Raw genomic sequence first — 16221 nt, 5'->3', positions numbered from 1 at the left:
CATTGTAAGCAGGCCCTTCAGCCCAACTTGTCCATGCCGACCAGAAAGAAGTAGCCCCTTGAGTTGTTTCTGTTTCTCCCATTCAAAGATTATCTGCGCCTTACCTCCATTCTGGTTTGGCTTATTTAATTTCTAAAGAACAGTCATAGGATCTTTTACATCTTCCTTGGAAAGTTGAAAATCTCATTTCAACCTCTCCTCTAAAGCACATCACCTATGGCTTTGTAACACTCCTACTGAATTACACTGGGAATGTCGATCCTAACTGCGATCCCAATTATGTGCTAAATTTCATCAGCAGGTCTTGAACCACATGATTCAGAAGTAAGATTGCTCTTCACTGTGCCATGACTACAGGCTGGCACATAAGATCCATGGGGAGGAGGTAAAATACCCCATACAAGCGGAAGGGTTCAGCATGTTTCCAAATACACTGTGAACAAGATTTCTTCCAATTGGGTGAGATTGAAAGGAATTTTGTGTTAATTATGTGATAAATCCTCTACCCTTCACTGCCAGAATCAAACAGAACTTCTTAGGATATCAAAAGATTCTCCACAAGTAGTTTGATTTTATCTATTATTTTCTACGGAGAAGAGCTTGTAGGAGATTCTCTGTGCAAAATTTCAATAGAGATCCTGGAGAAGTGGCATAAGTGGCCTTTTCAGTCTCTTGATGCCATTTCTCTTGGCATTATGCCAGATTTGCAGAGCCAGAGGGGGATGAATACACAGCAAATTTAAAGCATTTTCTTTTTAAATTTTACTTTAAAATCAAATGAAATTCATTACAATTTGTTGCTTGATTTGTGATTCATCATTCTTTAAATTCCATGTCTTGAAATCAAAATGTCAAACCATCCCTAACGTTCAATGCTGCTGAACCTTTCCCATTCCTCACTCTTCCCTCTCTGTTCCCCTTATCAATAAGCTTTTATATCCCTGTATAATTGTTAGTTTTTGATTCAACCACTCTTGTCTGTTCCTACAAAGTGTGGTGGTGCTGCTGGTTTGTTGAGTTTGGCTCTTCATGCAATTCATCAACTCAAGAACTGGTCAGGCAAGACGTCACTGTTAATTGCAGATAACAATTCAATCTAATTTTAGTTGTGCTGATGAAAAGGCTAAAAATGATGCAGATACAACAATAAGGCTGTAATTTTCCTCTTTAGTTGCTTTTGTAAGAATTGGGATGGTGAAGGCTGAGTATTGGCAATTAGGAGAGATATGACGTTTTCAAACATTCATTACAGTGAAGTGTACCATTGTGAATTAAAAGCAGGCAAACAAAAGATTCCATGTTGATGGTGATTTGTTCCATTAACAGCTCTCACTGTCAGAACTTACTGATATTCACTGTTTGCTTGAATGCATAAAGTTTAAAAATAGATAATATTTCATTCAGAAAGATATTAGACATCAATTCAGAAAATAGCTCCCTCACACTGACCCCCCCCCCCACACACACACACACACACAGACAAATAGGTAGAAATTCTCCCAGAAACAAATAAAATAAAAATGAATAATCTTAACCAACTTATTTATTCTTATTCCTGTTCTCTCCTGGTTGGCTAGAGACATGGATGTTCCCTACGCTATGTGGGTATTCCTAAAGAGATTGTTCTATAGCAGGACATTGCAATGGATCCCAATCCTGTTCTTGCCCAATGTTTGGACATGCCCAGTCTTCACCATTTGTCACTGGGGTGCAGGTTGTGGCGGTAAGGCATTGGAAGGAAGCAGCTAACTCAAATAAAAGATCAAAGCTGGATTTTATGAGGGCAGCAATACAAGAGGCAGAATGTGTTTACTCACCCAACCAGCAGGCAGCATGGATAAATGCTTGCAATTTAATTGCTTTTAAATGAGGAACCAATGAAGAAGCTTCTTAGATACAGTCTAAGAGTGTTGATGTTCAAGCTGAGAACAGTTGGAAAGGCCAATACCACAAAAGTTGGTAACTTGGATAACGTTCCAAATGGTGCAAGTCATGAAGGAACTGTATCCTAGCATGATCAACACTTTCAGGAACGGAGGGAGTTGTAACATATTACTACCGGTTACTGTGCACATGTAGCATTGATTGTGTTTTTTCTTAGGTTAGGATAACAGAGAATTAGTCGGGGAGCAATGCAGGTACTGCACCAAGGCAATGAGAAAGCTGAATGCAGCAGAATTGCCCTTTCTTATTGCCAAGTTCTTATAAGTTTAGATCTGAAATTTGTCTGGATTGTGCAGGTGTTTGCTAAATCTATATTTGTTTTGCTCATCACTTCAATATTCACATAAAAGGATGCACTCCTCTGTAAGGAGGATAGTCTTCAATATAAATAGCATGCAGCTCCCCTGTAGTACATACCTTTGCCAGTTTATGTCACATGTAACCAGGCTCTGTTTCTCTATCTTAGAGCAATTCCATTGGCTTAAATACGAAACATTATCTTAACAAGCGCATGACTTAGATGGCATACTGCTCTGTAGACCATAGGTTTTCAAACTGGAGCTCCCACATAAAGGGATCTACAAAGTGATGACAGCATGTCTCTGTAGTCAGAGGATCTTTCTGTTTCTGTACTTACTAATTTAATTAATCACAAATACAAAAATAAATAATTTTTGGAACATTAACACTGTTCTGTTGCATGACCGAAAATGTCTTTTGAAAACATCTTTCTACTTTTGGATAAATCCTACATGGGTAAGTTTTAGTGAGGAGGTTTAGGAATGTGTAAATAGCTGTTCCTCATGTGCCAATATCTGTAGGGGACCCCTGGAAAATACCCATTTTTGTTAGTATTTAAGGAATGTTTCAGTGCTTACAGAGGATCCTTCAGCTTGTCAATAATTACAGGAGTACCTGAAGGATACATCATTATTATGATATGGATCTCCAAGAAGGTTATTTGTGGTGGTGTCCCTGGGAATTAAATAGTGAGGAACTCCAGAGTGATGTTTGAAAACCGCTGGCCTGCACAATTGAGGCTCACTGTTGGGCTTAGTCAGTCCACAATATACATATTACAAAACAAGATTTCTTAGAACAATACAACCAGAAATGTATCTCTTTGCAGCATCAACCAAATAAGTACAAGCAGAGTGACAGAATGACAGTACAGTTTTGAGATGGAAAGTTGTAATAGATTATTACCTCCCTCCGCGTATGTAAGGGTTCAGCTCTAAGACTCCAGCAAATGTGGTTTTCTTTCCTCCCAGTGCGCTGTGGATAGCCATAGTAAAGTGTTTTAGAGGAACTGGTTGGTTTGGTTTTATTGTTTCTTTTGTGTCTGTTGTCATATTGGGTATAGATAAAGCCACAGGACATTAACTGTGTGCTGGATAATTTGCCTTTCTATTTTCTTCCTGAAATACAGAATTTGTTTATTCATGCTTAGTCTCTGATTAGGCAGAGACTAGACACAAAGAATTGGCTCTTGGATGGGGTTAGTTCCTCGTGACTGCAGCTGCTGCCTAGTGAGTCAAAACAGGAACCAGAGCTGATTGGGATCAGTGCTATCCATTGCTAAAAAGGTCACATGGTTGAGATGAATAAACAACAGTGATTTGCGGTGCTGAATCTGTGTGGGATCTTCATTTTCCAGCTTATTCTGAGTATAGCAGACCCTGATTATATCTATAACTGCTGAAATTGAGGCAATAATAATGTGCTTTGATGAATCTCTCTGCCTCTTGTTTTAGGAAAGGCACAAACGCATTGGGTTGGTACCTTTATCAAAATAGTGGCAGTGATACTTCTAAAGAATTGGTTATCAACATCACATTTGGCTAACAATATTTATATGTGTGTTTCTTGTCATTCTGAGATTCTGAAATGTGAAGATGTCTGCATTTATTTCATTTGTGTCATACTGTCTAGGGAGAGAATGGGACTTTCATTTCACCAATCTGGAAGAATAAAACCCAGGTTCCACACAACCCTATGAAATAATTCTTTGTTTTAACGTTGTCCAGAAAACAGTCTGTGTTGGATTTAAAGGTTTATTTATCTAATCTGAAGAATTAATTTTAACGGAAATTTTCTTTGAATTTCTGTGTGGATGACGCTTGTGAAGGAACAGGTCACAGCACAGCAAAGGAATGGACAAGGCTGCTGAAGGTTAATGAACTGCTAATGGTTAGCTCAATTTCTATAGCCCATCAGTCTCAGAAATCCTTTCCCAATCATCTGTCCTGGTGAATCCACCAGCACAAACCAATTTAACTAAAGTACAGTGAGGATATTGAAGGGCGTTTTACACTTCTGTGTCAAAACTCCACTCTTTCTAATTTAATGGAGGTGTCCAGTGCTTTTACGTAACATAGATTAATACCCACAATTTATTTGCAGTGAAAGAAATTTGATTTGAATGCATCAATCACAGTAATTTCCAGGCCAAAGACAAATAAAGCACATGTTAATGGAATACAACCCATTGATGGCTTCGTTTCTGCTAAATTCCATCCGAATATTCACTTGGAGGCTGATTCCAAGGCTCTAGATTTGAAACTAGATTTTCTAACACTGTAGCCTAGCTTGGACCCAGCCTCTACACACTGAGGGGGACCCCAAACAATTATTTCACAAACAAGGTTTTCATAATCCCAGATGTGAATGGTAATCTCCATAATGTCACTCAGTAACCCCCAAGTAAAGATTTTCACCTTCCTTTCTGGGTTCACTTTCATCCAATACCACTTTAAAAAAGCTGGCAGACTGCCGTGTCTATCTGCACACTTACAGGTTCAATTGTGGGGGACTGTCAGTGTTGTGAGAAACTGGATCACCAGATATCAGCTGCAGCTTTAACTTGGTTGTGCAATTCAGATTGCGATCTTAAAGTGGCCGAATCTCAGCGTTGTTCATATGCTTTAGGTATAAGGCTTTCCCATATGGGGCTCTATTGATTAAAGGAAGCTCAGGGTCCACTAAGCTTCGAGTGGAAAGCATCTATTATCCACTTGTAAACCCACAATGAATATCCTCCAAGATTAAGTTTTTTTTCCAGGTATCGTCAATGAACAACTTTCACTGTGTGACTAGTTGGTGACATATTGGCAATTAATGCATTTATCTCCAGTAACTAGTTTTCATTGCCATCTCTCTAACCCCACCTGACACTTGCTCTTCCCTTTTTTCTTTTCAAACTTTCTCTCATTTGTGCTGATTTACTGCTGAGGTACTGTTCCATAGTTGCTGATAAATAATATGTAGATATCGAATAGAAGTAGGCTGTTCAGCAATGGAAGCCAGCACAGCCGAGTCCAATTCTATCCTCATCCTAATACAGGACTTTATCCACTTAATTTGAGATTAAGCATTAAGCATGAGATGACAAGCCTGTCAGGTTTGGCTCATCATTACAAGAGGGCAAGGAGATGCAACAGTATATGAAGCACAGTTGTTACATATTGTTGCAATCGAGTAAGAGTTTGGAGGCAATCTGGGGAAAGGAGATCACAAAATGGCTGGACGGTGCCCATAAGTAAATGGACATTAAAGGATCTCAAGGTATTGAGCAATGCACTATCACTGGACCATTTTTGTTTCTTCTGTGTGGTAAGATTTTAAAATCTGGATGGAACTTTATAATAGGAAGAGAAATCACACCTTTTTTAACCTAGCAAAACATCCCAGTGTTTAATTATGGGTGAGGTGAGGGAGCTTCAGGGGAAGGTGGGTGGGTAGGTTGCAGTGGAATGCAAGCATCGGAAGCAATTGAAGAAAGAAATAGAACAGGTAATCACAACTGAGAATAATCATGTCAATATTAAGGAAATTTTCAGGCGGGGAGAAATGGAACAAGCTCTTCATTAAATAAGCCTAGGTGACTAAATGTACCTCACTTTTTGAGATAACTTGGCTTTTTCTTACCAAGAAAGAATTAACTAAGAATGTCAATGAATTTGTTTTTCTAGTCAATATTGAACAATGTGTTCTTCTCCTTTGCCAAATGGTCACTTTGGGAATCAAGAAAAATATGCGATACTGGCAACACAAAGCACAGCTGAGCTGGAGAATCCCAAATTATACGGAAGCACATTGCAACCTTATGTTCTAGAGATCAATGGTTCAACTTAAAGATCTGGCTTCCTGTTGGAAGATAGTTCAGATTTTATATTCTCTATTTCTCTTAAAGATTACAGAGTTCTGCCCCAAATTTTCTTCCTGGGCAAATGCTGAGACATAATTATCACATGGCACTGCCAATACAAGTATCTCTAGCTGAGGTGTAGCTCACCACGAATCATTTTGCTGGTTTAATGGATCACCATTTGTCCACCCAGAGCTACACAGAGAATGGTAGGTACCTGGAACACGCAGCCAAGGGAAGTGGTGGGAACAGATATGACAGTAATGTTTAAGAGGCATTTAGAGAGGCACATGAACAGACAGGGAATGGAGGGATATAGACCATGTCCAGGCAGATAGGATTAGTTAAAATCAGCACAGTTGGCAGAGACATCATGGGCCAAAGAACCTGTGCCTGTGTTGTCCTGTTCTACATACACCAAAAACCTAGGTGAATTTGCAGTTGGAACTAATGGAACATCTCCACTGTTCTGACCAGCCAACATATTTGTCAGATGCAATGGAAGGATTCAAAGGATTAGGAATCCCCAAGGAATACAGCATCTGGATAAATTATTTTCAGATCCCAACTGAATTTGAGCCTCAGCATTTTTTTCAGTGCAGAATGTTCACGAAACTCCAACATCTGATTGAGTGAAACTAATGAATGCCATCAGACTGAAAGCTGCAGAACATTAGATAACATTGCAATTCCCCCAGAACCCCAGTTCTTCTGCTTAACCTACATTTTAAATGTTATAGATTGAACTTCTTCAGGGAGGTGATTAGCTAGAGTGATTGATTCCAAACACAAACTAAAATTTCTCCTCAATCTTCAAACATGAGAGGACATAGTTACTTTTCACACCATACTGCTTTTCCTCATCGCTCCAAAGCTCATTTTCACAGGATCACTTGGTCCATTGACTGTGTACCAGCTCTTTCAAACAGCAATTAATTTTGCCTTACTTTCTTACTCTTTTCTATATCTCCATAATTTTTACCCTTCCAGTATTTTAATAGTTCTGATTTTACCAAGCTTATCAAAGCAAGGATTCATGGAGCTCTACATAGAGACAGGTGTTGTTGACACTTAAGCAATTAAGCAAGCTGCCATGCGACCTGATGTACCTTGAAATAGTTTCCGGGATTCATACTACAGTAGCATCAGTGCATTGACTGCTCAACCTGAATGGCTAACCTTCCACCAGTATTCCTAGAACTGATAGTCCTAGGCTTAATTGGTTGGTCACTATACAGGGGGCAGTGTCTTAATTGAGATAAGGCCATGGTGTGGTGTCCTGATATTATCTCCAAAACTTTGCTGAGTTTTCTCTTGTGTTGTCTTCTTGATTTCCTTTCCCAAGAATCTATATTAGCCATCAGCTACTGTTGGTTAAGAAGTAGATAACAAGAATCTGAAGTGGTCCATTATATTTAGTTGAAATTGCAATCACCGGGGCACTGTGGGTTATCAGTATTTTGAAGACAGGGCTCTGGATGTTCACTTATAACCACTGATTCTTTTCTAGTTGGATAGCAGCACTTTGAGGACAAATTATTACAATGTTTCCAAATTCTCTTTCAAATCCCAGGCTATGCATTAGACATCGTGGTTTGCAGTCACATTTTCAAAGAGGCCATTCAGTCAGGAAATGAGGGAAGATGTTTTCACAATATAGATTATTGGTGGTTCATCAAAAAGGATTTGGATAATGGCAAAAATGAAGGCTTTCAAGTCTGAATTTCATTGCTTTTTTTTACGTCTGGTAAGAGCATCTGGAGCAAATCTGGAGCATCATATGAAGCAAAGGTGGATAGATATAGATGAGCCATGATCTAACTGAGTGATGGAACAGGCGTGAGGGATGAATGACCTCCTACTGTTCCTTGATCTGTGAGAAAAGATTATCTTAAGCAGGCTAGTTTCTTCCTCCCCACTGGTTGGTCTTCTGGGCTGAGCGTTGATTATGCTGTCTTCAAAGCTTTTACTTTCAAATTTCTCTCAATGTACCAAAAGCCAGGTTTTCTGAGGAACTCAAACATCCTCAAACAGTTTTTCTTTTTAATACTGTCCTCAAACGCTGAGCTAGAAGTGGAAGCTTGCCTCTTCACAGGGTTTGAAATGTATAGACACGGTCCTTGTGGAGAAGAGGAAGAGAAGGAAGGAGAACTGAAGATGAGATAGCGAAGGGTTGGTCTTTAATACAAGGAAACCCATGTTATAGCTTAGTTGTGTCAGGCGGACAACCATTAAGCAAGGAATTATCCTCTGAATACACAGAAAATTTGAAATTGATGAAGTATAATTGTTATATTGTAATAAATCATTATGTGCTAAGTTACTGATTAAAACTTTGGCAAGAACAGAAAATGAGTCAGCAAAAGAACACTGGTCGTGGAGTAAAACCTTTCCTCAAGTCACAATCGTCCAGTTGTGCCTTCAATATAATATCATGACCAGTTAACATTTCAAACTCATACTAGGGGCAGCAGACAAGAATGATCTGGTTCAATTTCCAAGTCCAAAAGACAGCTGCTTCATCCAACACTGACCTCGAGCAACTGATTAAGTTAGTTTGTTGCAAATTAAATCAGCTGAATAGACAACAATAAGATTCTTGAATAATGCAGTCTTCAAGGGCTTGAAATCACTCCTTGTGACATTAGAACATGCAACAACCCTCTCTACCAGCTCTTTAGTAGAGGAATCATGAAGTTTTCTTACTGCCCACTCCCTCCCTAAAGCCCTGTATCTTAGCCTGCAACAAAAAGTTACCAATTTTTTTCCAAAATGCACTATCAAGTTGCTTGGGTTTGCTCATGAATTCAAGACCTTACTTAACAATTCAGTCAACCCCAAGAGCCTGGAAATTCCACTGTGATTGTAACATTGCACCAACCATCAATACATTCAGAAAAAAAAAATTTGTATGCCATTTCACAATTAACTTGACCCATTTAAGGCAAGCAAGTAAATGGCTCTGTACAAATAAATTACTCATGTGGTAGAGTACTAACATTATTGAGGAAAAACAATGAATTTTATTGACACTCAGCTGACTCCAGTCATTACATATGTGTTGGCAATTAATAATTTAGTGACTTGTTGTTAGTGCTATAATGTACTAACTTATCAGAATTGAATTTATCTTTCAAGCCTGCCAATCATTTGTATTTGAAAATTAAAGTGCAAAACTGGTAAACACAAGTTTCCAGCAAGAAGGTGTGAGACCAACTGTGCATGGTTTCCTTGCTATTCAACAGCATTAGGCTGGTGGCAGAAGTCTACCTTTTATGTGTGTTTTGCACATTCAGACAACAATCTAGATCAGGGATGATGCTGCAGTATTACGATTCAGTCTTTCCAATGTATGGATTCACATTACGGGATTGAAAACAGGCATGGAGCTCAGCTACTAGTGGACAGAAGAACACTTGGACCCAAGCACCTATACATAAATTCCCAGCAGGAGTCCCTGTTGCACAAAGATCCCCATTTGGTGCAACTTATCCCTTACAGGTTTAAATTCAGAGCAGTGCATAATCGTTGCTCATCACTTATGGTGACAGCCACAACTCATAAATGTTAAAGTATTTTCCCTGAGGGAGATAGTACACAGCTCTCTGCTGTTGTGCTGTGATTTTTGTTCCAAATGGGGCAACGAGCTAATATTTAAAGTACTTCCATTTCCACACTCTGCAGTAGGAAAGCCTCTTTTTTCACTGGTATGTATCATCAGCTGTGGCAATTTGCTGACTCTCATTGAACAGGATTATGAGATCCAGCAGTCCCTGGTGATCTTGAGACTGCCTGTGCTAAACACACATGAGGGTATTAGCATTCCATCATTCTTGCCTCCAAATATTTGGTTCCATTGAGTTAAATGCAATGCAGTTGGTGGCCAACATTCTTATATACAGTTGGCACTGGGAATCAAAGACAAATTTCTCCACAAATGATGGGCCTGGGTCTTAGCACAACCTTTAAATTTGGTTCAAATTCATACATTTCATTCAATACATAAGCCTCAAACCCAGGCTAGACGTCTTAGCATGTTCAGGCCTCAGATGCCATTTGGCATGGGTTACAGCAATAAGAGCAGAAGGGTTGCATCATTCAGTGTGTTTTATGGCTCCATAAGTGTATTTAGAAAATAACCTACACAGAATTTTGCCACACAGGCAACTCCTCCCCAATATGACCCAGGACTTTACAATAACTACTCTCCCCCACCCCCAATGTGCATTCAGTAAACATCATGGCTGCAGGCACTTAAAAATATTAGTGGCAGTGTAGAGATGCAACAAGACTGAAAATCCACAGCAACAGCCCAGCTCACACATGACATAATACGATTATATATTTCTGCATATCACACACTATTGATTGCACATCAATAGAAACCGTGTTGTCCCATTAATATTTCTGAGCAGTATCATTTAATCACAACTTATGTGATCCAAATAAGATGATGAACTATTGTAATATTGTGTACTTTGAGCAATCTTTCAATCACTTGTTTAAAGCTGCAATCTATTATATAAAAGAAATAGTGCATGCAGAAGTCTACTGATAAGCGTCAAGAGGCCGTTTTTAGAGTTCACAGGCTAAGGACCCTGCTGTAAGAGACGAGTAATGAACTAGGAGGAAAGTTGGGTTTAATCAAGAAGTGAAGTCAATTAGCTGTGCAATCGTGACACTTCTCATAGGTCATATAGGCCAAGAACAGGGTTGTGACGGTCAGCTGCTAGGGTTGTGCCAAGTTTATTGCTCATGATTTTGTGATGAACAGAACTAAATAAGCACATCCTCACGTGAAGTACAGACAATAGCTACTTCTGTTTTGGGGAGGGTGGGGAGAGTCAAAACAAATGGGTTTCAACTGTCTGTAGGTTATAGGAGCATGGAGAAAGTGAGAGAATTTAGAGAAGGTAGGAAGAAAGATGATGTAACAAGTCTTAGGGAGAGTCATTTTAATCTAACTCTTGCTTACAGGAAAGCAGCAAACAATCTGACCCTATCCCATTAGATTTAGCTGAAGTTACCCCTTAATTTCAACTGAATGAGGATGTAGGAACAAAAGGGTTTTATGGAGGACAAGAGAAATAAGAGGACATTTAGGAAAGGAATAATCATGGCAGTATCAATACTAGTGGAATTAAAGTAAAAAAAAATCATTATGGTGAAGACAGCTGAATCAATGAACACTTAATGTAACAGTGTTGCATCACATTCGTGCTGATGCAGAGTGAGAAGTACCAGTGGAAGAGAATGAATGACGCTTTCTAAACTGTGTCAGTGGGTGAGGCGGACAGGAGCTCTTCTGTTGCACTCCCAACAGTCAAAGTGGATCAGACTGAACTCCAGTAGAATTGCTCATTGTTGCTAAGATGAAGCCAAGTTTAATCTGCCTGACCTTTAAAGGCCATTGCTTAACTACGTTATCTGGGTAAGTGGTTCTAAATGATTACAGGAGAGATCAATTATACACTTATTGCTGTGGCAATTAACAGTAGGTTGGCAGCTCTTTGGAAAAATCCTGGCTTGTTCTCTTGGAGGCTGTAGTTATATTGGTTAGTGGTGTCAAATTTTGCCTGAAAATGCTCCTGTGCCTTGGGCCGTCTTGTTATACTAAAGATGCTTGAGAGATGCATGGCATTGTTGTGCTATGTAATCATTAATACTTTCAATTTGGTGGGTCTTTCAAAATGTTGCTCTAGTACCCACCAGGACACTAATGTAAATCAATATGAGGGCAAGCCCCTGCAGCTGCTGTTGAAAACTTCTGAGGTGTGCAAGTTGGAACTCAAAGTGAAGTTAAGTAGAGTGGTGGGTTGGAGCAGGGGTTTTGTGGTGCTGTTGAAGGTGGCAGACAGAAACATTCTTTTTGGTAATTTGCTGGGTAAAAACCAATACTTTTCTATAATATAATGCAGCTTTAAAAACTACCAACAATTCTGATTTTAGCCTGTAACATCAGCCATTTGCATGCATGCAGTCATTCCAAACTGGGTAATTCATGGGTCTGCTAAGACAGGTAAACCTCACAGTGAACTAGTGCATTGGTAGTGCCCCTTTGTGGGCTGGCTCATGGGAGAAAACACCAAGGTTTTAGGGAGTTTCAGAAAAAGCAAGCCATCATAATGTAATCAATACTATGCATGCTAACCCATTAGTTTAATGGCTCAGACAGTTAAAGGCTGGGAGGGTGACTCATTGTCAGTAATGGGGAAAGTACGAGAGGCCAATATAAAGGATGAGATAACAGGATACCTTGCAATTATCAATGGGATTTGACATGTCAACATGGATTTCTGAAAGGGAAATTGTGTTTGACAAACCAACTGGAGTTATTTTTGAAAATAGATACAGGAGAACCAGTAGAGGTGGCATATTTGGATTTTCAGAAATCTTTTGAAGTGTCCCACCTAAAAGTAAGTGTGCTAAAGTAAAGAACATGGTTTTGGTGGTAATATACTTAAAAGATTGAAAATTAGTTGACAGAATAGAGAGAGTTGGAATGGATATTATGTGGGGTGGAAGTAAGTAGTTAAGTTTCATTGGGATCAGACCTTGGGGCTGAGCTATTTCATAGTTATATTTCCTTGTGATATAGGCTATTTGTCCCATTAAGTCTATGCCATCTTTCAGAGCAATCCCATCAATCTATTTCCTCCACTGATTTCCCTGTGACTTATTCTTTCTCATATGCCCATTAGTTCCCCCTGATTTTCCTACCACTCAGCTACACTAAGGTAACTGACAGCAGCCAATTAAACTACCAATCATCACATCTTTGGGATATGGAAGGAAATCAGAGCACTCAGGGGCTCACTGGGAGAACATATAAATTTCAAATAGACAGCACCTGAGGTCAGGATGGAACCTGGGCCACTGGAGCTGTGAGGCAGTGGTGTCACTGTGTCGCCTGTAGCACATGTCAATGATTTGAATGAGGGATCCAAATGTAACATTTCAAAGTTTGCTGATGACAGTAAACTATGTAAGAATATGAAATCTGAGGAGAATGCAAAGAGGCTTTAAGGTGACTTAGATTAATCCAGAGGGCAAAAACATGGCAGATGCAGCAGAGTGTGGATGGAAGTTATCCACTTCATTTGGAAAGGCAGAAAGGCAGCATATTATTTTATTTAGAGTGGGAGGTGTTAATGTACAAAGTGCACACTGGTCGCAGAGATTGAATATGCAGGTACAGCAGGCAGTTAAGAAGGCAAATGAATGATTGCCTTCAAAGCAAGGAGAATTGAGTACAGGAGCTGGAATGTCTTGCCATAATTTTACAGGGCCTTGATGTGACCACAAGGGGTACTGTGTGCTGCTTTGGTCTCATCACCTAGCAAAGGATATAATTACCATAGACGATGCAGCAAAGAGTCACTGAACTGATTCCTGGAATGGCAGGAGTGCAATATGAGGAAAGATTAGGATTTATATTCATTATGCTAAGAAGAATGAGATGGGATGTAATGAAAATATACAAAATTCAGACAGGACTGGACAGACTGGACGTGGTATTGAGAACAAGGGGTCACAATCTCAGATTTCAGGGGAAGAGATTTAGGACAGAGGTAGGGAGAAATTTCTGCACAGTGTGATGAACCAGTGGAATTCATTACCTCAGAGGGCTGTAGAGGCCAAGTCACTGTATGTTTTTAAGATGGAGATAGCTAAACGACAGCAGATAAATGATGTCAAGAGGCATAGGGAGAGAGTGGGAATATGGTATTGAGATAAATGATCAATCATAATTGTATTGATTGGCGAAGCAGGCTTGAATGGCCACTATGCTCCTATATTAAGTTACCACTATTTCCTTCCTTTTTGTGAATAATGTGTTATTTTTGCCTCAGTGTTGAAGTTACAAGAAACAATGGATGTTTCATGCTGGCTCTCCAATATCACCTGTAACCACTGACATGCAATGAAAATTAAAGCATGAAACTCCAGGAACCCCATTTGATGCCACGCAGGTGCTTCTGAATTTAGAAGTTATTTACAAATAATTAGATATTCTATTAACCAATAAGTGGATATCATTTCTTAACAAATGAACTTTAGCATGGCCAGGAATTTCAATGGCTTGTGATAATTAAGGAAGTAAAGGCTGCTTTCTTTAAAATTAATTGTTACTAGATAATAGCAAGAAAACAAATCTGAATGCCACTTGAGAAAGGTGCCTCTCCCTTTACCACTTTGCCCCTCCCACCAAGTAAATATGATGGTGAACACAGGTGAGGTTTATCCAATAGTGAACAGGCACACATGGTCAATGGGAGTAATAGGCTCCAGGGAGGGAGGCAACTAGACATCAGCAAGTGTTGTATTCAATCCATGAAGGAGGAAAATGTTCTCAATAATCAAGGTGAAAACTGGCAGGAGTGGGCCAGGCTGGTAGTCAGGGTTGCAGTCATTGGTGAGCATCCTATTCTTTCAACCCTGAAATCAGACCAGACTGCAAATAAAGTGCGACTTTCCTCGGTTATAGACTGCTGATTATAAAATATCGTACCCTGGACCTTTTCACTCTACTTCCTAATGGACAGAGCCCTACTTTTTAAATTAGCATTCCCATCCTCACTCTGATAGTCAGTGTGGTAAATGGTTTAATGTCACATTGGTAGAATACAGACAATTTAAGTTTGGGACAAAATCACAGCTGGAAAGCTAGAGCAACTCTACTTTGCATCTAGGCCATGTTATATATTTGAACTGTCAATCTTTGATGCTGGTTCTGGGTTCCTGAATCAGGACCACAAATCCCATAAAAGGTTTGTTTACAAAGGCTTTGTAAGCATACTGACTTGCCTTTATAACATAATATAAAGAAGGATCAGGCAGTTTAAGCTGTGTTTTCTGAGACAGTGAGAGAGACCTGAACAATCTCTGCTGGACACTTGTGAAATAAAAGACAGGTCCTTTATGGCAGATACTGTCCTGCCTGCATTCTTTCTGGGACATCCTCATTAAAATATGGTTGTGTCAGAATGACATCAGCTCTTATGACAGTGTCGTGCAACCTTGCCTTCCACAGCTTGCATGGGAAGTGGGGAGGGATGGAAGGGTATTCTGAACTAAACTAAGATTGAAATGTGCTGAAGGTCACAGACTTAATTTTATCTCGGTCTTCAGATAGTTCAAGGCCATGTTCAAATGTGCCCAATAGAATATCAGGTTCCCAATGGGACTCTGGGTCTCCATCATGATCCAGTCTGGCTCCAATAATCCTTCATGATCACTGCAGAAGGGTCAGAGTTAATATGGTTAGAGCCAGGAAGTGTACACTTCCAGTCTATGACTGAATTCAGCTGGTTTTGCTTGGCTTTTGCCTTTCCTTAAAACCTTGGTGTCAATTCCCATGAGCCAAATAAGTTCCAAGTTAAACATTTTTATTGGATAATTCCTGGATGCGTTTCACACCATCCAGCATTCCACAATTCATCGCAAGTGTCATTCTAGATCATGCATTAAAAATAATTGCTGAAATAATTTACCATATATATAACTATATATATGTCTATAAAATAAAAATTGTATTTTTAAGAAGCAGATTTGTTAGTATTGTGTTGAGTGTTAGTTTATTTATAGGCAACAAACGGGAGAATTGGCAGGTTAGGCTGCAGCCTCATGCAAGCAGGCACCAAGCAGAAATAGAGAGAAGCTGGCCAGCAGAAGGCTACACTCACCCTCTTGTACAGTCTACGGTCCACCAGGGGGCTTAGAACAGCAAAACAATACCAAAAAGCTATTAGCAAACCAAATGTACCATCAATTATCAGACCAAAGGCAGGTTTCAACACGTCAAATTTTGATGCAAGGTGATGCCATTTCACCCTCCATCCCTCCCTCCTATTTTTAGATTCAATTCCACTCAACAGGAGCATTGGTGATCTGGGAACGAGGACTCCTCCAAAACTATCACCACCAATGTTGCTCTGCACGACACTTTTTTGGCAGAAGTTATATATCAACAAGGACTTCCCTTCTTCCCCTCCAGTGGCAATCTGGCTAGGGATGATGATGATTTTCACATGCACAGATTAGTAAGAACATACTCAGAAACTCAATAACACTGGGGCAAGATAGCAGGTGAGCTTCATCAAGGTTTTTAGAAGGCCAACTTTGCCAAT

General features: G+C 39.6%; 1 protein-coding gene across 8 annotated transcripts in view; it reads right to left on the bottom strand.

The window, feature by feature from the left end:
• camta1a (calmodulin binding transcription activator 1a) overlaps positions 1-16221 on the bottom strand; it is a 936513-nt gene that overhangs the window by 12107 nt on the left and 908185 nt on the right. For 6 of the 8 annotated variants that reach the window (XM_052039225.1, XM_052039229.1, XM_052039230.1 and 3 more), the window contains 2 exons: positions 15778-15808; positions 3151-3219 (listed from right to left, as the gene is read on the bottom strand). The exons of 1 other annotated variant lie outside the window; for it this stretch is intronic. In XM_052039225.1, the coding sequence (XP_051895185.1) occupies positions 3151-3219; positions 15778-15808 (100 nt within the window). The remainder of the gene's footprint in view (positions 1-3150; positions 3220-15777; positions 15809-16221) is intronic. One more of the 8 variants, XM_052039226.1, reaches the window with a different exon arrangement.

Source organism: Pristis pectinata, chromosome 26 (genome assembly GCF_009764475.1).
Source record: "Pristis pectinata isolate sPriPec2 chromosome 26, sPriPec2.1.pri, whole genome shotgun sequence".
Taxonomy (NCBI): Eukaryota; Metazoa; Chordata; class Chondrichthyes; order Rhinopristiformes; family Pristidae; genus Pristis; species Pristis pectinata.
This window is presented reverse-complemented; position numbering and strand designations above follow the sequence as displayed.